Below are 19,552 nucleotides of genomic sequence, written 5' to 3'. Positions count from 1 at the left end.
CAGTATTGACATCTTAATAATATTATTTTCCAATCCACGAACACAGGATACCTTGCTATTTATTTTGGTTCTCTTTACTTTCATTAAGCAGTTTTTGTAATTTTCAGTGTACAAGTCTTTTACCTCCTTAATTGAATTTGTTACTGGATATTTTATCCTTTTGAAGCTATCATAAATGGAATTATTTTCTTAATTTCCATTTTGGATTGTTCATTGCTGGTGAAGAGAAATGCAACAGATTTTTTGCATGTTTATCTTGTGTCCTTTGCTGAATTTGTTTACTAGCTCTATTAGCTTTCTTGTGGATTATTTGAGATTTTCCATATAAAGGATCATGCCGTCTGTGGATAATTTTTACATATTCCTTCCTAATATAAGTGACTTCTGTTTCTTTTCCTTGCCTAATTATCCTTGCTAGAATTTTCACTACAATGTTGAAAGCAAGCATCCTTGCCTTATTGCTAATCTTAGGGGGAAATGCTTTCTATCCTTCAGCACTGAGTATGATATTAAGCTATGGGTTTGTTTTTTTAATAAATGCCTTTTATCATTTTAATCAAGTTTCCTTCTATTCCTAGTTTGTATAGTTTTTTCATGAAATGATATTGGATTTTCTCAAAAAATATTTTTGCATCATTTAAGATGATCATGTTTTTATTTCCTTTCATTCTCTTAATGTTGTATGTTATATTGATTGATCCTACTTGGTCTCAGAATATAATCTCTTTGATACGCAGTAGAATTTGTTTTGCTAGTATTTTTGTTGAGGATTTGTGCATCTATATTCATAAGGGAAATTGGTCTGTAATTTTCTCATGATGTCTTTATCTGTCTGGCTTTGGAGTTAGATTAATGCTAACCTTATAGAATAATTTAGGAATATCCACTCCTCTAATTTTCTTTGTCAGAGTGTGAGAAAGACTGGTGTTAATTCTTCTTTGAGTGTTTGATGCAACTCTGTTTTAGTTTGCTGAAGGCTGCTAATGGAAAATATCAGAAATGGGTTGGCTTTTATAATGGGAATTTACTAGGGTAAACTCTTGCAGTTCTGAGGCTCTGAAAATGTTCAAGCCAAGATATCATCAGAGATGTTATCTCGCAAAGGTTGGCTGCCAGCCATCCTGGACTTCTCCCATGTGGCAAGGCAAAATGGTGTCCGGTCTCTGTCTTCTCCTCCAGGCTCCCATTCTCCCTGAGTTAGGCTGTGGGTGATCAGGCACATGGCTCATCTCTCCCCTCTCTCTCCTCTCCTCCAGGCCTGTTGCTTTCAGCCTCAGCTCTGTGGGCCTCGCCTCTTGAGGGCCTCTTTCCCTCTCTCTAAGCTTCTGGGGGTTTCTCTTTCTTTCTATGGCTTCAGGCAATCCTGAGTTCCTCCCTCACACAGCAGGATAAAATGGTGGCTCTTTCTCTGTGTGTTTCTGAATGTTTCTCCCATTTATAAAGGACTCCAGCAAGAGGGCAAAAGACCCACCCTGGGTCACACCTCACTGAAGTACTCAAAATAAAGGCCTCTGACTGAATTCAATCCAATAAAAGGGTCCCCCACCCACAGGAATGGATGAAGTTAAGAACATAAGATTTTCTGGGCTCTACATGAAAGACTCAAACCCACACAAATTCCCTAGAGAAGCCATCCTGGACTTCTCTTTTTTAGAAGACTCTTGGTTACTGATTCAGTCTGTTTACTTGTTATAGGTCTGTTGAAATTTTCTTTTTCTTCTGAGTCAGTTTAGATGTATTGTATGTTTCTAGGAATTTGTCTGTCTTCTCTAGATAATCTGAATTTTTGGCATACAATTGTTCATAGTATTCTCTCATGATCCCTTATTTTTTTTCAAGATCTTAATATTAGCTAATATTTATGGCTCTACCAAGTTCACTAACTCTGTCTTCGGCTATTTCCAGTCTGTTGTTAACCCCAACCAGTATTTATTTTTAATTAATAAAAATTATATAATTTTTATTTAGTTCTTGTAAATAGTTTCAATTTCTCTGCTTATAATTCTTATTTGTCTTTTTATTACACGAGTGTTTTCTTTTATATTCTTTTTTTTTAAGATTTATTTATTTATTTATTTCTCTTCCCTTCCCCCCACCCACCCCAGTTGTCTGTTCTCTGTGTCTATTTGCTGCATCTTCTTCTTTGTTCGCTTCTGTTGTCAGCAGCATGGGAATCTGTGTTTCTTTTTGTTGCGTCATCTTGTTGTGTCAGTTCTCCGTGTGTGTGGCACCATTCCTGGGCAGGCTGCACTTTCTTTTGCGCTGGGCGGCTCTCCTTACAGGACACACTCCTTGCACGTGGGGCTCCCCTATGCAGGGGACACCCCTGTGTGGCACAGCACTCCTTGCGTGCATCAGCACTGCGCATGGGCCAGCTCCACACGGGTCAGGGAGGCCCAGGGTTTGAACCGTGGACCTCCCATGTGGTAGACAGATGCCCTAACCACAGGGCCAAGTCCACCGCCTTCTTTTACATTCTTAAGCATAGTTATAATAGCTGCATTAAAATTCCTATCTGCTTATTCTGACACCTGGCTCTTCTTGGGGTCAGTCCATAGTGAATCATGTTTTCCTCTTGAGTGTGGGCCATATTTTCTTTTACATTTAATAATTTTGAATTAGGTCCTGGTTGTTTCAGGATTACAGTACAAAGATGCTGTCATCTATTAAATTACTTTATAGAATGCTAATTTTTACAAATTAATTCCCTTGGCTCAGTTCTAACTCTAGACTCTGTCTTGGCAGGAGCTAAAGTCTCAGCTTCATTCTTTGACCTTTGTTGGGCTGCTAGGGTATGGCCCATGCAAGGGTACAGTTCAGAGTTTTGGATAAAGATTATATCCAAAGATATATATCTTTGTACATCAACTTTGGGGATCCCCCTCCATGAGTCTTTCCTTTCTAGGTTTTCCTCACTTTCCAGCTTCTGCATTAGCTCCAGTCTCCTTTTGTTCTCTAAGCCAGTAAGACAAGGTTTCTAGCAGAGTTTTAGCACCCCCAGCATGGGCTCACAGCTATTCCGGGGACAAGCTAGTCTCTTTTCCAAGTGTCAGCACTCCTCCGGTTTCTTCCTGAACTTAGTTGCTGTCAAGGCCCTTCAGGCAGTTTTATTTTATATTGTTTCCAGAGTTACCATTGCTTTCCAAGAGAAGCCACTCTGCCATTACTGGAAGGAGAACCTCTTTGGGGGTGCAAGGGTTTCCTTTTATATTGTTTCTTCCAAAGGTATTTTTGGAATTAGAAGAGGTTAGTATGTGTGATGAGCCAAAAGCTATGTTGGAGGGAAATCATTCATTTCTTTTAAACTATAATTTCCAGATGCCATGGAAAGATAATGATATACACTTATTTAGGGGAGGTGGTGTAATTGAAAAGGACTTTTATCAGGCATTTATTGAAATCACTTGCTGTCACGCTGTGGCTGTAGATGTCAGTACTTAGGGCAATGAACCCTCTAAAGATCCTAAGGCAATTTATTTGGAAACAAATGATTCATGTTTTCTGAAGGAAAACAAGTTGGATAATTTACAATTATGTGCCTTCTAGTATATGAAAATTATGCCAAATTTGGCATGACCTTTCATGCCAAATTTCTATCAGACTGATATTTTGAATATTGATTTGATTCAGAAGTGGATAGTTTATATTTGCCTTTACTGTCATTACTGTGCTATGCAAACCGCTAGTTAGAAGGATTTTAGTCATATATCACCCTTTTATACAACTGGCCACAAGCTAGAAAACTACATAAACTTCACTTTTCCTAAGCTTACATTGTTTTAGCTCAGGACACAATTTCAAGAGGAGAATTGCTCTTCAGTTAAGTGTTTTTCTAACTTGTCTTTCATCTTTTGCATTTACTAAAAATAGATGCTTGGCCAAACATGTTCACTTCTACCAGTGGCATCTGAACATGCTGAGGCTAAATGTGATAGTATAATGAGTTTCAAATTACCCAGTTCCAGAGTTCTTTGCTGTTAGGAGACAAAGGAATACAAATATGTGTCATTATTCTAATTACCCACATGCTCTGGCTTCTCTAATGCAGAACTGAATTAACAGACACTTTTCTGTTTCTGCTCTTGCAGTCATCAGACCATCTCTACTCTCAAGAATTGGAACAAATGCTGAAATTAGCCGTAGGTTATGGAGGGGTGTTTCCTAGTTTGTAAGGAAAGTCTTTAAAATAATAGCATGACTTCCATTTGGAAGCAACTTCTTAAACAAATCAAGACTATTTAGAAAAGAAAAAAACCAAACACCCAATTTCTTTTTTTGTTCATTTGTGATGTGATCCGTTAAATATTAAATTAAGTCGTGAGACGACATCTGTATGCATGAAAGAATATGCCATATTTGAGGTGGAAGCTTCTTGTGTGGACGTCCCGTGGAGAGGATTTTAGGAAACTAGGGGTAATTCTCAGAGCAGCGAGCTGAATTATGACCATGGCACTGCATTCCCCATTCCTAGAAGGCAGGGCCTGTGGGTGTGTAGAAAGCAGACTGCTGAATGCCTCTTGGAAGCACGGACAGCCTGCGTGGCCTTGCAAACATGAGGATATTTGACATACATTATGTCTGAGTCTAGATTATTTTAGTCATTTTGATGGCTTATAGTTCATTATTGCTTAACAAACATTTGGGGTGTGTTTGACATTCTGTGCTAGTGCAGTAAAGAGCACAAACGCATAAACCTTGGTCTGCTCCCAAGGAACTGATGATGGATGTGTTTATATTTAGAGAAGAAGGCTCTGTATTGCAGTGAAGTACATGCTGGTGCAGCTGAAAGCAATTTTGGAGTTCACAGAAGGGAGAGCTCATCTTGGGATTGGGTACGCATGTTTCGAACTAAACCTGGTAGGATTTGAATAGAAAGAAGCATGAATACAAGGCAAAACACAAATGACCAATCATCAGTTGGTTAAGTGTTGAACCCAAAGAGAAGCCTCATTTGAGAAAGTGCCAGGACTGCATCCCAACCAGAAAGTGAGGCCTTCAACACCAGACTCAAGGGGTAGGACCCTCCCAAGGGCAGCAGGCGGAGCTGCTGACGTTTTTTTTTAAAGTACTGCTGATTTCATCAATCAAGGACCAGGCATGAGTAAAGTGTGCCGGGGTCTGAGGATAACTAAATAACTTAAACAGCTGCTGACTTTTATTGAGCAAGGACATGCAGAAATCACTATTTACGTTAGCAAAACCAAGAGCCAGGAATTACAGTGAGGCCGTTAGGCATGATGGGACACGAGAGTGAAACGGTGGCCCGAGAAGAGAGCTAAGGGATATATAGAAAGAAAGGCCTTAATCTAAGAAAACACCAGCCTTTTAAGTCTGGGTGATTGGGAAAACACTGTTTCCCAGGAGGAAATAAAGCAATGGGGAGAAGCTGCTGGTTAGAAGTTGTAGGAGCTGATCGGCTTGTGGGGGCGGAGGAGAAAAGGTGTGGAGGGGTTTTCCCTTGGCCCCTTGGCTTCCTGCCCTACCCTCCGTCCTCTCCATAAAGCAGGGCATCCTGCCCTTTGGCCTCCATTCCTGACTCTGTCCTATTGAAGTCCACAAACAAGGAGGACATGGTCTCTTCCCCTCAGAGCGACACCTGGCATTGAGCCGGAGCAGTTTTCCAGGGACTTGGGTAGAATTGGAGAGCCCCTTGACCAGCACGTGCAGTGGATCCCACTGGCGCTTCACTGGTAGGTATCGTGGTGACATGAGGATCTGGCCTTCTCCATCGGCCTGCTGGCTCCGCTTCTCTCCTAGTGAACAAAGAAAGGGGGTGGCAAAACCCCAGTGCTTTAATTTAACACCTCTTGGATTTGTTGGGTTATTGGGAGCCCCATAGGCTTTCAGATATGATGCATCTCTATACATTCGTATGTTACAGTTTTCTGATCTGGCCTCTGTAGTTTTATGCAATTGAGATGTTGACTTGCTTTTATGGTTCAGGAAACGGAGGCTCAGGGAAGTCAGGGTGACCTGCAAAAGGCCACACAAGTGGTGAGTGGTGAGGCCTTGCGGTGCAGTTACTCTGCTCCTTCTGATCCATGCTTCTAGAAGCCCCCTTCTTCCCCAACTCCCCCCAGGAAGGGCAAGGCTGGAGACATGAGTTTCATGGAGCTCAAATCCTATAGGTTTTCACAGCAAGGTTCTAGTGAGGTATGTTACATTCTAACCCGCCTTTCTTCAAACTTGATCGGTAATCAATGCACAGAGTAAAAAGCAGTTCCCACCTGACTATGGGCAACTCCTGGGTGTCTCCCCTCAGCCTGCCTTCCCCACCGTTTTCACAAATCAGGTTTGCTTTTTATCAACAATTAGGAAATTGAATTCAAGTAGACACATCTTTTTTTATAAAACTAGATTTGATCCCAACCAAAAATTCTTCTCAGTATTTGTTAAATTTAGCTACAGTTAATTCAGCACCTACTGTATGCATCAGGCGCATACTCAGTACTTGGCATTTGTGAATGCACGTTGTTTCCACAGTGGCCCTGGGAGATGGAGATGATGCTGTCCCCATCTCCAAACGGGGAGATCATGGCTCAGGGGTTCCAGAGGCTGCCACGGTCACTCAGATAGTGCGTGTCAGCCGTGCTGCTTTATTTCTTTCATATTTAGTTCAAAACTCAGTGATTCTGAAAGGCCTTTAAAGAAGGGGGTGACAGTCACATCACCACCTCCTACACAGGATTTGCATCGCCAGACAAAGCGTCCAGCACGGGGAGAGAGGTCACGTGGGAAGCAGTGACCGGTCCCAGCTCTGGGTGCTGAGCGGCTGTGCGTCAGGCCTCGCCAGGCCTGCTGACGGCGGAGAGGAGGGCGAGCGCGGCTCGTTTGCAGGGCTCCCAGCCCTGCCGTGCCATCCCACAGCAGACCTGACCGCCTGGTTTACGGCCGTCCGTGCCTACGAGGTTGGAAATGACACCGCTGACGCAGAGAGAACAGCATTGCTGATAAATGCCCAGGCTCAGATGGACGTCAGGGGTCATTTATTCAAACCCCTAATTTGCTGAAGAGACCAAAACTCAGGGAAGTTAAAATGGCATGCCAGAGGCCACGCTGCTGCTTGTAATGGCATTAATCCTATTAACGTTACCGGTAACAGGAGGCCATTTTAACAGTTTGAAAAGCTAGACTGGATAAATTATGATTTTGCGTCGTAGGTAACAGTCGTTTATCACTTTGTGATTTCAAGTACCTTTTATCTACTTAAAATGGTGATTAATTTGGAACCTTACTGTAAAATAAGTACTACCACCCTCCCCACCCCACCGCCCCCAGACAGTGAAGAATTTGCCTTGGAGGGCGTGGGTGTCCTGCCCTGGGCACAGAGCTGGCCGGCTCCCGGCCAGGGGTCCCTGCAGGCCCCGCAGGGCGGCTCACAGGCACGCTTATCCACAGAGCCCAGAGAGAAGCATCCAGAGCCACCTTCCATCTCCCAGGCCCAAGGACAGGGAAGTGTCCCCGCAGCTGGGAGAGCACCTATGGGGGTCCCAGCCACGCCCCCCGGAGCCTCCCCTGCCCATGACTGCTGTGTGCATACCCCCAGCTTCTCGCTGTACCTCCCTGCAGGCCTTTGGGAGGAGACGCCTGCACCCCCAGACCTCTACCCAGTCCAGAAGTCTCCCCCACTTGGCTCACCCCCACCTCCGCCCCCCTTCCTCTCCTCGCTGAGCAGGCCTGGCCCCGCCGGCCAGAGGGCCCCTGCGCTCTCCTGCACGTCCCTAGGGGCGGACATTTCCCGACAGCCAGCATTGTTCACTGTGTGAGACCCGTGGCCAATCGGTTCAAGCCTGGCTGGGAAATGGGGGTGCGGTCACCAGGAAGCTTGCACCCCGACACTGCTCGTCTGCTCTTCCCTGGGACCTGGCTAGCTTCACAGCGGCAGCCACGGCCACCTGGCGTGGGGCCGCCGGGCTGGGGGGCTCAGGGCAGCGTGTGAGGGGCAGCCCAGGCCTGGCAGGAAGCTCGGCGACTCCCACAGAGGACACTGCCCAAGCACCCGCCTCGCCCAGCCGCGCACCCCAGCAGCACCCAGCCGCTGCTGCACTCACCCATGTCTATGCCCTTCAGAGCCAGGGCGCTGTCCCACGGCCAGATTTCCATAATAGGAAGAAGACAGAAATCTTAGCACCATCCACGTGGAACTCGGGCTGTCAAAGGCGTGGGATCCGCCCTGCGGTGCCCCCAGGACCCACCATTCAGAGAATAATTATTCTCTGCCAAAATTAGAGCACCCACCCCACGCCTTCGCCACTCCCCATCCGAGCAGCTCCCCAGTATAAACAGATTACAACAGAATGCTCCACACAGGACACACCCCGCGCAGTGATGACAGAACACATGTCAGTGTAAGGGACCCGCAGGGGCTACCCGCCTCCCCGCCGTGCTCTGCTGTGCGGTTCCGCGAGCGCTGCCGCAGGTCTACTTGCTGTGTCACCAACATGCAGGCGGAGACCAGAACGGTGTCCTAAGTTCTTAGGGACGGGAAGCGGACTTGGCCCAGTGGTTAGGGTGTCCGCCTACCACATGGGAGGTCCGTGGTTCTAACCCCCGGCCTCCTTGACCCATGTGGAGCTGGCCCATGCGCAGTGCTTGATGCGCGCAAGGAGTGCCCTGCCACACAGGGGTGTCCCCCGCGTAGGAGAGCCCCACATGCAAGGACTGCACCCTGTAAGGAGAGCCGCCCAGCGCGGAAGAAAGTGCAGCCTGCCCAGGAATGGCACCGCACACACGGAGAGCTGACACAAGATGATGCAACTAAGAGAGACACAGATTCCCTGTGCTGCTGACAACAACAGAAGCAGTCACAGAAGAACATACAGCAATGGACACAGAGAGCAGACAACTGGGGGGGAGGTGAGGGGAGAGAAATAAATAAAAAATCTAAAAAAAAAAATTCTTAGGGGCTTCCTTCTGCTCGCCAAGTAGCCTTCTAAGTTGGTCTCCAAGTGTCCGTGTCTGTCACAGACAGATGCCCTGGTTATTGGAAAAGCGTCTAGCTTTAGTGTCACATGTCTAGGGGGGAAATGCAAAGATGTACAAGATGATTGTGTAGGAAAATTAGACTCTTTTGAGAGCTATTTCAGTAGAGACGACCTAAATGCATGCTCAGAGCGTATCCTGCCCACGGTTAAGAAGACTTAGTATCGTAAGACACTGTGACTCCATCTGCAGATTCGGTTCAGTTCCAATAGGAAACCTTTCAGTGGTCCTGCATTCTGCCGAGCTGGAAGAGCACAGCCCCTGGAGGGCCAGGTGGGCTCTGACACCTCCAGCTGCCCCTGCTCCCATAAAGGTGCATAATTACCATGAGGGTGCCTGGGAGCAGACAACAGTGGAGCAGTGCAGGGAGCGCAGGGACGAAGACAGCTGTGCCTCACTGGGCAGAGGACCAGCAGAGCGGGCCCTGTGGGACTGGGGGACGAGAGGGACGATCGATCGTCATGCTGGGACTACTGAAATGCCATGTGGCAACCATGATAGTAGAGCTTTACCTACTAAAATGTATCCAGAAGTCAGCTCCAGTTGATCGAAAACAGGAATGTGAAAGACGACTGGATAAAGCAAAAATTGTATATTTCATGACCTCACAATAGGGGAGGAGTTTTGCAATAAGATGCAGCAAGAATAAACGGTAAATTAAAAGTTTGATATATTTAACTATGTTAAATGAACATTTATTTATTTATTTAAAATATTTATTTATTTCTCTCCCTTTCCCTCCCCTCCCCCGCCCCCCCACCCGGGTTGTCTGTGTCTATTTGCTGCTCTTCTTTGTCCGCTTCTGTTGTTGTCAGCGGCATGGGAATCTGTGTCTCTTTGTTCGTCATCTTGTTGTGTCCGCTCTCCGTGTGTGTGGCACCACTCCTGGGCAGACTGCACTATCTTTTGTGCTGGGTGGCTCTCCTTATGGGGTGCACTCCTTGTGCGTGGGGCTCCCCTATGTGGGGGACACCCCTGCGTGGCAGGGCACTCCTTGCGCGCATCAGCACTGTGCATGGGCAGCTCCACACGGGTCAAGGAGGCCCGGGATTTGAACCACAGACCTCCCATGTAGTAGACAGACGTCTTAACCACTGCGCCAAGTCCGCCGCCTGAACATTAATTTTTTTTAAAAACCACTAACTAAGTGAAATAGCCACAGACTTGAAGAAATTTTCAGTGTCTATAACAAAAAATGACATGTCTCGAAATACATAAAGTGCATATATGAATCAAGTGGATGGAGAACCATGAACAGATTTTGCAGAAAAGAAACTGGCAAAGTCAAACAACAAATTGCTCAGTGACGCCTACCTGTAAAACTACAAACAAACAATGCTGCAGCAAATTAGCATACAGTTCAGAATTGTGCTTCAGGAGGGGTGGAGGGTGAGCTTTGGGTGGGGGGTACACAAAAGGCTTTGAAGGGCCTGGCACTTTTCTCTCTGTAAGACTCTACATTTGGTACATACACGCTTGTTTTGTTATTTTTCAAACCTTTAGGAATACGCCTTTGTACGTAAAACACGCCATAGAAAAGAAGAAACGCCTTCGTTTTGTAGCAAAGGAACTCCCATGCTGTGCAGTAGTTTCAGGGTCACTCAAGCGTCCCCAGCTCAGTGGGGCCTGCCTTGCAGCCTGCTGAGCTGCTCTCCTCTGCCCCTTTGCTGCCCCTTTGCCGCACACCTGGCCTCTCAGCCGCCCCAGACGTGCTGCTGCCCCAGCACCTTTGCACGGCGGCGCCTGGACAGGGCAGCCCTTCCTCCCCACGGCACGACAGCCAGCCTGCTTTCCCACAGGTCAGTCTAAGGGGGGCCTCCCTGGAGCACCGCGTTTAAATGATTCCTCTTCCTCTCCAGAGCTTGTTTTCCCCACTGCACACATTACCACTTCACACACCCCATGTTTTACATATGAAATGTGCCCCTCCTCTAGGATGTATATTTCTTAAGGAAAGGGACTTATTTCTTCTTTAAACTTTTTTTAAAAACTCTTTATTTTTGAAATAATTTCAAACTTAGAGAACCATTGCAAAAGGTATACAAAACCCATACAGAAAACTCCAGCATGCTACCCCCTACCCAAACCCACAAATTTTAATATTTTGTCAAATTTGCTGTGTGAGTCCATATGTCCATCTATTTATTTTTGAACGTTTGAGGGTAGGTTGTATACCTCAAGCTCCTTGAACATTTGCTAAATCCATGTACATTTACTGAGAACAAAGATAATCCCTTATGTAACCATTCAGTAGAGATACCAAGCTCAAGAAATTTAACGTTGATGCAAAGCTTAGTCTGTGTTCCGATTTTAAAAATGCCCCAGTACTGTCCTTTGAGCCGAGGGACTTCTTTCAGTCTTGTTCTCTGGCCTACCTGTATTGGAGTTCTCTGGTGGCCATAACAAATGACTAGAAATGTATTAGCTTTGAACGTTGCAAGTCTGTTTTCTCGCAGTTGTGTCGGTCAGAAGGCTGCCTGGGCCCCTCAAGGCCAAGTTCCAGGTGTCGCTAGGGCTGCGTTCGGTTCTGGAGGCTTCCTGGCTCGGACAGGTCCTTGGTGGACTGAGGTTCCGTGTGGCTGTAGGGCCGAGAGCCCGTTTCCCTGCTGGCTGTCAGCTGGGATTGTTTCCAGCTTCGAGGGACCCCCGCGGGGCTCGCCTCGTGGCCCCCTCCTCCATCGTCAAAGCCAGTAATGGCAGGTGCAGTCCTTGTCACGTTCGAATCTCTCTGAATCCTACCAGAGAAGCGCCTCTTTGTCGAAGGACTTAAGTGATTAGATTGTCCTCCCCCCCCCCTCCAGAGCAGCCAGGAGAACCCCCCCCTCTTAAGGAACATAATCTTAACCCCATGCACAAGGCCCTTTTCCATGCGAGGTAAAGGGACCCCAGGGCTAGAAGGTTAGGGGGCAAAAGTCCTGCCTGCCCCGAACCCCACCGCCTCAGACAGTGCCTCCCTTGGCGACTGCTGAAAAGCGAAAGCCTTGTAATTCTGAGTGTGGTCAGCGCATTTATGTAAATATGCATTTCACATAATCCCTGCAAGATCCGACAGTAGAAGCTGGCATCGCTCCATTTTAAATTGAAAAAACCGAGGCGCAGAGAGTAAGTACCTTCCTGAGTCGCAGCCGGGATTCGAGCCCAGGCGCGGCTCGCAGTCCTGGATCTTAGGGAATGCGGTTCTGCCCCAAAGAAACAAAGCCGGGCCTGCTCTGAGCGCGCGGACCTCGGGGATGGTCTGCCTGCCCTGACCCGCCCGCGCGTTTTCACGAAATCTGACTTTCCAAACTCCGAAAGCAGCGTTTTGCTTCCCCGCACCCCGGTGGCCGCTCACGCCGCCCCCTGCCCACCCCCGCAGATGCCTACCCCAACTCCGAGGTCGTCTACGTCTGGACCAACGGCACCGGCAAGTCCGTGGTGGTGGCGGAGGACGGCTCGCGGCTGAACCAGTACCACCTGATGGGGCAGACGGTGGGCACGGAGAACATCAGCACCAGCACGGGTGAGCGCCCCTTCCCGGGCGGCGTGGGCACGGCTGGGCGCGGTGCCACCCAGGGGCCCACGGGGCGCCCTGCCGGAAGGCCCCCGAGGCTGCGAGCGGCGGGGCCGCGCCCGAGGGGCCGCCGGGGCAGGGCAGGCTCCTACCTGGACGCTTACAAAATACGACCCCTGCCCCAAGCTCGGGGACGAAAAGGCAGGCGGGAATCTGCCTGGAAGCCCCAGGCGGCCCCCAGCGCTGTGAGCACCTCCCGCTGTGAGCACCTGCTCCTGCTGTGAGCACCTCCCGCTGTGAGCACCTGCTCCTGCTGTGAGCACCTGCTCCTGCTGTGAGCACCTCCTGCTGTGAGCACCTGCTCCTGCTGTGAGCACCTCACGCTGTGAGCACCTGCTCCTGCTGTGAGCACTTCACGCTGTGAGCATCTGCTCCTGCTGTGAGCACCTGCTCCTGCTGTGAGCACCTCCCGCTGTGAGCATCTGCTCCTGCTGTGAGCACCTGCTCCTGCTGTGAGCACCTCCCGCTGTGAGCACCTGCTCCTGCTGTGAGCACCTACTCCTGCTGTGAGCACCTCACGCTGTGAGCACCTGCTCCTGCTGTAAGCACCTCCTGCTGTGAGCACCTGCTCCTGCTGTGAGCACCTCACGCTGTGAGCACCTGCTCCTGCTGTGAGCACCTGCTCCTGCTGTGAGCACCTGCTCCTGCTGTGAGCACCTCACACTGTGAGCACCTGCTCCTGCTGTGAGCACCTCCTTCTGTGAGCACCTGCTCCTGCTGTGAGCACCTCACGCTGTGAGCACCTGCTCCTGCTGTGAGCACCTGCTCCTGCTGTGCGCACCTCCCGCCTTCCCCAGGGGTGCAGTTTCGGAAAGCATAAGCTGGCCGCGTGAAAGGGACAGCCGAGACTGTCTCAAGGGGCAGATGCTCTCAAGCCCCAAGCCAGAAGGTGCAGACGGGCCCGCTACCCCGACAGGAGTGGGTGGGGGGCGGGGAGGACAGGGAGCGCACCCCGAGCCGGGTGCTGAGGGCCTCGGGTGCCCGCTGGCCGCAGGGAAGGCCCTGTCCCTGGAGTTCCCTGGGGGGTTTGGGGGGAGGGCGTCGCGGGGCTCCTGAGAGGGGAGACGACAGCGGAGGGGACGGCGGCCTCAGTGGGGAGGCACCCCGCCCCCGTAGCTCCCCCACCGCGCGTGTTTGACACCTGGGGCTCCCGGAACCCACAGGACCACACGGGCAGCAGGTACAGTCCCTCCTCCCAGGCACCCAGGAGAAGGCTCACCTGAAATTTTTGAGAAATGCGGGTGAGTGTGGGAACAGCTTCATTGGTTACAATGTTGACGTATGTCCTGCCATGGCCCACTGGGTGGACTGGGGGAGAGTGTAGACTACAATGTAAACCAAAATATATTCATCAAATGCAATGAATGTACCCCAATGATGAAAGACGTTGTTGATGTGGGAGGAGTGGGGTGAAGGGGGTGGGGGGGCATATGGGGACCTCATATTTTTTCAATGTAACATTAAAAAAAAAAAAGAAAGAGAAAAGCAGGGCAGCTTTCCTGGAGAGAAGTAAAAAGGCAGTGTGACCCTCTGGGCTAAGGAATTGAAAGGAGGGGAGAAATTTCAAAGACCATCATCAAGGCCTAGAAACCCACCTCCCCTCGCGGTCAGTGTCAGGGAGAGGCAGAGCCGGTCACCAGCGACTAGCCCGGTCCTCAGGACCAGCGAGGCCCAAGGCTGTCCCTGTGTCCTCAGGTCTCCTTGCGCTGGAGCTCGCTCTGCCCCCTCACCTGTTCTTGCTGGAAGAGAGAAGCCCACACCATGAGGCTGCGGCTCTGGCGGTCCCCCCGGCCCACCTCTGCCCTTCGGGGAACGTCGGCTCCTTCTCCCCGAGTGGGCACAAAGCGCTCTGCGTGTCCCCTGGCCCTGCCGTGCCCCACGGTGGGGTATTGTGAGCGGAGCCCCCAAGCACCTCAGCCGGACGGCCGAGCGTGGCCCTGGCTTCCAGCACCAAGCACTCAGCTGTGCTCTTGTCTTCAACGAGTTGGATGAGAAGGGAGAAGAGCAAGTCCCCGCCAACCGCCGCGAGGCCGGCAGAGCGCTGCCCTCACCAGTAGCCCCCGCCGGGGTGGGCTTTGGCGGGGCCCCTGAGCCTGTTCCCAGGACTGGCCCCCACACCGCTCCCTTCCCTGGGCACTTCAGCCCCCAGAGCGATGGTCCCAGGTCACCTCGGCGCTGCCCTTCTCCCCTCTCCTCTGCCTTTCACCTGTTTCTCAAGGTGCCCCTGGGGGCTGCTAAGGAGATGTGAACCCAGCTCAGCAGTGGAGACCCCCGCCTGTCCAACAGACTTCGCCTGCCTCTGGCCCCGAGCCCCGACTCGGTTTCTCACCAGTTCACCATCAGGGCCGCATTGTTGTCAGCGAGGAAGGGAAGGTCCCCCCTGCCTCCCACACAGCCAGGCAAACCCAGAGGAGGCACTGGGCCATGGCCCAGGAGATGGCTCGGCTCAGGGACAGGAGCCCGCCTCTGGAAGGGGGAGCACTGGGGGGGGGGTCCTCAGACTCCTCCTCTGCCGGCCCAGGCCTGGCTGCGCGGAGCCGTGGAGAGGTGGCCAGGCTCGCCCACCCTCTGGTCGCAGCCTCCTTTCTGGCCCACCTAGCTGGGAAGGAGAAAGGAGGCCCTTGACCACAGCAGGGCTGACACCCCACTTAGAGCAGGGCAGGCTGAGCCCCGGCTGCAGAAGTGGGCACCGGGGCAGGCGGGGGAGAGGCACGGCTGGAAGGGCACAGACCGTAACCAGGGATCAGCAAAATCCAGAAGGCGATTTTCCCCGGGGACAGGTGTCCCCCAGCAGAGGCTCTCGAAGGCAGGTGTGGTCCAAGGACATCTAAAATAACGGTGGGAAAAAAAGTCGGTGCATCCTCCCCTCTGCTCTCCTTCACCAGGTCACACGAGTGGAGGGGCACGCTGAGCTCCTGGCGCCCCTGCCCACCCAGCAGGAGCCCCTTCCCAGGCCCTGCTTATTTGCTTACCTGCAGGTGAATACACCATCATGACGGCACATTTCCATCTGAAGAGGAAGATCGGGTACTTCGTCATCCAGACCTACCTTCCCTGCATCATGACGGTGATCTTATCTCAGGTTTCCTTCTGGCTGAACCGAGAGTCAGTCCCAGCTAGGACGGTCTTTGGTGAGTCTGCCTAGACCAGGAGAGGGCCCGGTCCCACCTCCCCACTGGACCCAAAGAGGCCCCTGGTCCCACCTCCCCACTGGATCTGGAAGGGGCCCAGTCCCCACTCCCCACTGGACCCGGACCCAACTCCCCACTGGACCTGGAGAGGGCCCGGTCCCCACTCCCCACTGGACCTGGAGAGGGCCCAGTCCCCACTCCCCACTGGACCCAGAGAGGCCCCTGGTCCCACCTTCCCACTGGACCTGGAGAGGGCCCAGTCCCACCTCCCCACTGGACCCAGAGAGGTCCTAGTCCCAACTCCCCACTGGACCTGGAGAGGCCCTGGTCCCAACTCCCCACGGTGGCTCCACAGCAGCCAAAAATTTCCCAGGGCTGCCTTTGTGTTTTGTGAAAACAGAACAGCCCATTAATTATGAATTCTGTGTTAAGGATTAGAATTTAGGATTTCTCTCTGGTGAAGCTTTAGGGACTATGCATGGTCTATTTGATAATTACTTCCATCTTGAAAAGCCTTACACTGGCACCCTTTTTTTGGAAATTACTAGGAATCCATCTGATGTGAGATTTTGCTGTAGTGTTTCCACAGTCCTAATGAATTACTTTTTTGGTTAGTTATTGGGCAATTTTCTTTGAAATATATGTGCTGTTTTTAACTCCCAAGGGCAATCAATACACTATATGTGATACTTTAGTAATACATTACCAAAAAATCTATACGATACGCATCTAGACCAGTGTTATTTCACATCTGTGAGACATGAACGGAGTCTCGGTGACTCGTTGAGGAGGTTGTGCAGCACAGCAGGTTCATGTCCTGACTCAGTTACTTTGAAGCCCAGTTCTTGAAGGTTATTTTGTTGATCTGTGATAACAGAGGCTCCCATCTTTCTACCCTGTAAAGTGCTGTGCACACCTTACCTCCTAGCCCTGCCTTTCCCTTTCCAAGAAGGAAGCGGCACGCAGGTGATTTTCACTGCCCCGTGGACGGCGGGAAGCCAGCAGCCTGCAGAGGCCAGGGGCTCCCATCAGACCACTCCACCACCTGCCCGTTGGCCAGCTTCACTCGCCTCACCTGCTGTGTCTTTCAGGCATGTTTCAGGAAGCTCTGGAGGCCGGCCAGGCAGTGCTTGCCGAGTTAATATACCTCGGAATACTCTTTAGGAAAGTCTCAGTAGGTGAGCCCAGAAAAGCATTCCCTGGGAAAATGCTGCCTGTTCGAGGGTTTCCCCTGGAGATGCCCAGTGCACGTTAGGACCTTACGGGATCCAGGAAGATGTGAGAAACCTGTCCAGCGCCATGCCTGGAACACTCCCCTAGCACAATGATTAACTAGATTACTAAGAAAAAATCAAGGAAGCCTATTGATTTCTCATGAAGCATTAATTCCAAGCATGAAGCCATGTTCGATGGTGGTTTACAGACCTCTACAGGAGGCTTTGAAGGGGAGCTGATAGCCATGCTGACGATAAGTGTGTCACGCTGCTTCAGTGCAGCACCGGGTCCTGTGCACACGCACACTCACGCTCATGCAGCCAAAGTGCAGGGGAGAGGGAGGCAGGGAGCACACGGGGAAGCTGCATGGACCGAGGAGTCCGGCAGACCCCGGCTTCTCATTGCTCCATGTTTTTAAAGCTCAGGCTCCCCGCCTGCAAAACAGGGCTGAGGACGCCCACCCGGAATGGAGCATGCTCAGGTCGGGGTCTGGTCCTGGGCAGATGAGGCTCAGTCAGAGGCACACGGTCTGCCAGTCCCAGACTGTCCCCTCAGAGGTCTGGCTGTGCTGCGACACCTGGTGACTCAGGTGTGTATCCTCTCCAGAAGCCGAAGCAGGCAGCCTCAGGCGTCTTCCACGACAGTCTTTAGGGGACATCACCCATTCCCTCTTTGTGGAAGTTTGTGTCGTGTCAGGGAGACTCAGCTCCTGTGCGCCTCTGGAAATTTACTCAGATGAGCCTGCAGGTTTGGTTAATGCATGGGAAAGAAAACCTGTCTCACTGACCTGCCCGTAGCCCCCCTGCATATCAGGTACATAGTCAATCTCTCTGCGGCACTGAACTAGGGGCCAAGCGACCTTAATGGCTGTTTCTTAATTGGATATTGCAGACGTGTCACAAAAATCCACCACTCATTACACCATTCATTCAATACGTCTTTGTTGAGCACTGACTCTGGGCTCAGCTCTGCCTAAGTCTACGGGAATACAGCTGTGCTTAAATCAGACCAAAATCCATGCCCTCTTGTATTTGTGTTCTAGAGGAAGGAGACAGTCGGCAATACAGTGTTTGGGGGAGAGCTCCCAGAGAGGAGGGTATCGAGTGAAGACCTAAAGGGAGTGAGGGGGCCACAGGAGATGCAGGGGCGGGCTCAGCCAGCGCAGCCAGCAAGGACCTGGGAGCCCATGGGAAGGCGCTGAGGTGTTAGGAGATGAGTGCAGAAAGGAGACTCAGGCGTGTGCAGTGGGGCGACGGGGTCTCGGAAGTCACCTCTAAGAGGTTTTCTTTATTGTAAGGTAGGAAGCCATTGGCGGGTTTTGAGTTGAGAAGAGGCACGACTGCCTGCATTTCAACAGTCACTCTGGCTGCTGAATGGGCTGAGGAACAGAGCCCAGTTGTGGGGCTCTTGCAGTATTTCCAACAAGAGGTGTTGATGGCTCTCAGATGAGCGTTGTAGCCTTGAACATGGGGAGAAGTGGTCAGATTCGGGGTACCCTGTGAAGGCAGCAATGCCAGGGCTTGATGACTGCATTAACCTGGGGTATGAGAGAAACAGAGTTGAGTGTTTAAGAGTTGAGGAGGACCCCAGTGCTTTGGAGAGCAGCTGGAAGTCACTGGGGGGTCTTTCCCGTGAATGATGATGAAGGCAGAGTTGGGGTGGTGAAGGCTGGATTCACTCTGGGACCTGCTGAGTCTGTGCTCCAAGGTGAGCTGTAAGGCAGGCAAGTAGGTAAGCAAGCTCAGTGGAGAGAGAGCTCCAGGCTGGAGATGGAGGGAACCAGTGCTTTCCATGCACTCGTGAGGCTGAGGCCTTTTGCCCTGGGGAGCTCATCTTTGTTTCCATCCCCCATTCTCCTCCCCTGTTGTCGACAACCAAAGGGGTGACCACGGTGCTGACCATGACAACACTCAGTATCAGCGCTCGGAACTCTCTGCCCAAAGTGGCTTATGCGACAGCCATGGACTGGTTCATAGCCGTGTGCTATGCCTTCGTGTTCTCCGCGCTGATCGAATTTGCCACCGTCAACTACTTTACGAAGAGAGGCTGGGCCTGGGATGGCAAAAAAGCCTTGGAAGCAGCCAAGATCAAGGTACCTACTTTATTTTTCGTCTTTACACCATTCTTTGAGATTCTCTTTACCTATAAAACGTGCTTTTTATATGTCTTTATATGTCCAAATATCCAACAAGTGTCTTAGTTTCCCAAAACTGCTATATAGCAAAAACCGCATCATGGGTTGGTTTCAACAACAAGCATGTATCTCATGGTTTTTAAGGCTAGAAGTCCAAAATCCAGATGTCAGCAAGGCCATGCTTTCTCTGGAGTCAGGGGCATTCTGGAGATGGCACTGCTCCATCCCACGGAAATGCCCGTGGTCTCCTGTGGCTGCCTCTTGACTTCCGGCTTCTCTTTATAAGGCCCCCGGTAAGACAGATGAAGGCCCATCCTGATTCAGTTTGAACACACCTAAGTAGAACTCTAGAAGGTCCTGTTCACAAATGAGTCCACATCGTAACTGATAGCACATCTGCAAAGGATCCTATTGGAGTAGATTCACACCCGCAGGAAGCCGACATTAAGAGGACAAAAGCACATGTCTTATTGGGCCCACGGTTCAGTCTGCCACAGCAGATTGTCCTACCCCCAGACCCCTGCTATGCAAGGTCCTTTC

The 19,552-nt window shown here is 50.8% G+C and overlaps 1 protein-coding gene across 2 annotated transcripts in view; it reads left to right on the top strand.

Moving 5' to 3' along the window:
* GABRA5 (gamma-aminobutyric acid type A receptor subunit alpha5) overlaps nucleotides 1–19,552 on the top strand; it is an 81,965-nt gene that overhangs the window by 58,259 nt on the left and 4,154 nt on the right. For both annotated transcript variants that reach the window (XM_058294812.1, XM_058294811.2), the window contains exons 8-10: nucleotides 12,338–12,481; nucleotides 15,511–15,663; nucleotides 18,759–18,970. In XM_058294812.1, the coding sequence (XP_058150795.1) occupies nucleotides 12,338–12,481; nucleotides 15,511–15,663; nucleotides 18,759–18,970 (509 nt within the window). The remainder of the gene's footprint in view (nucleotides 1–12,337; nucleotides 12,482–15,510; nucleotides 15,664–18,758; nucleotides 18,971–19,552) is intronic.

This window comes from Dasypus novemcinctus, chromosome 3 (assembly GCF_030445035.2).
Source record: "Dasypus novemcinctus isolate mDasNov1 chromosome 3, mDasNov1.1.hap2, whole genome shotgun sequence".
Lineage (NCBI taxonomy): Eukaryota > Metazoa > Chordata > Mammalia > Cingulata > Dasypodidae > Dasypus > Dasypus novemcinctus.
This window is presented reverse-complemented; position numbering and strand designations above follow the sequence as displayed.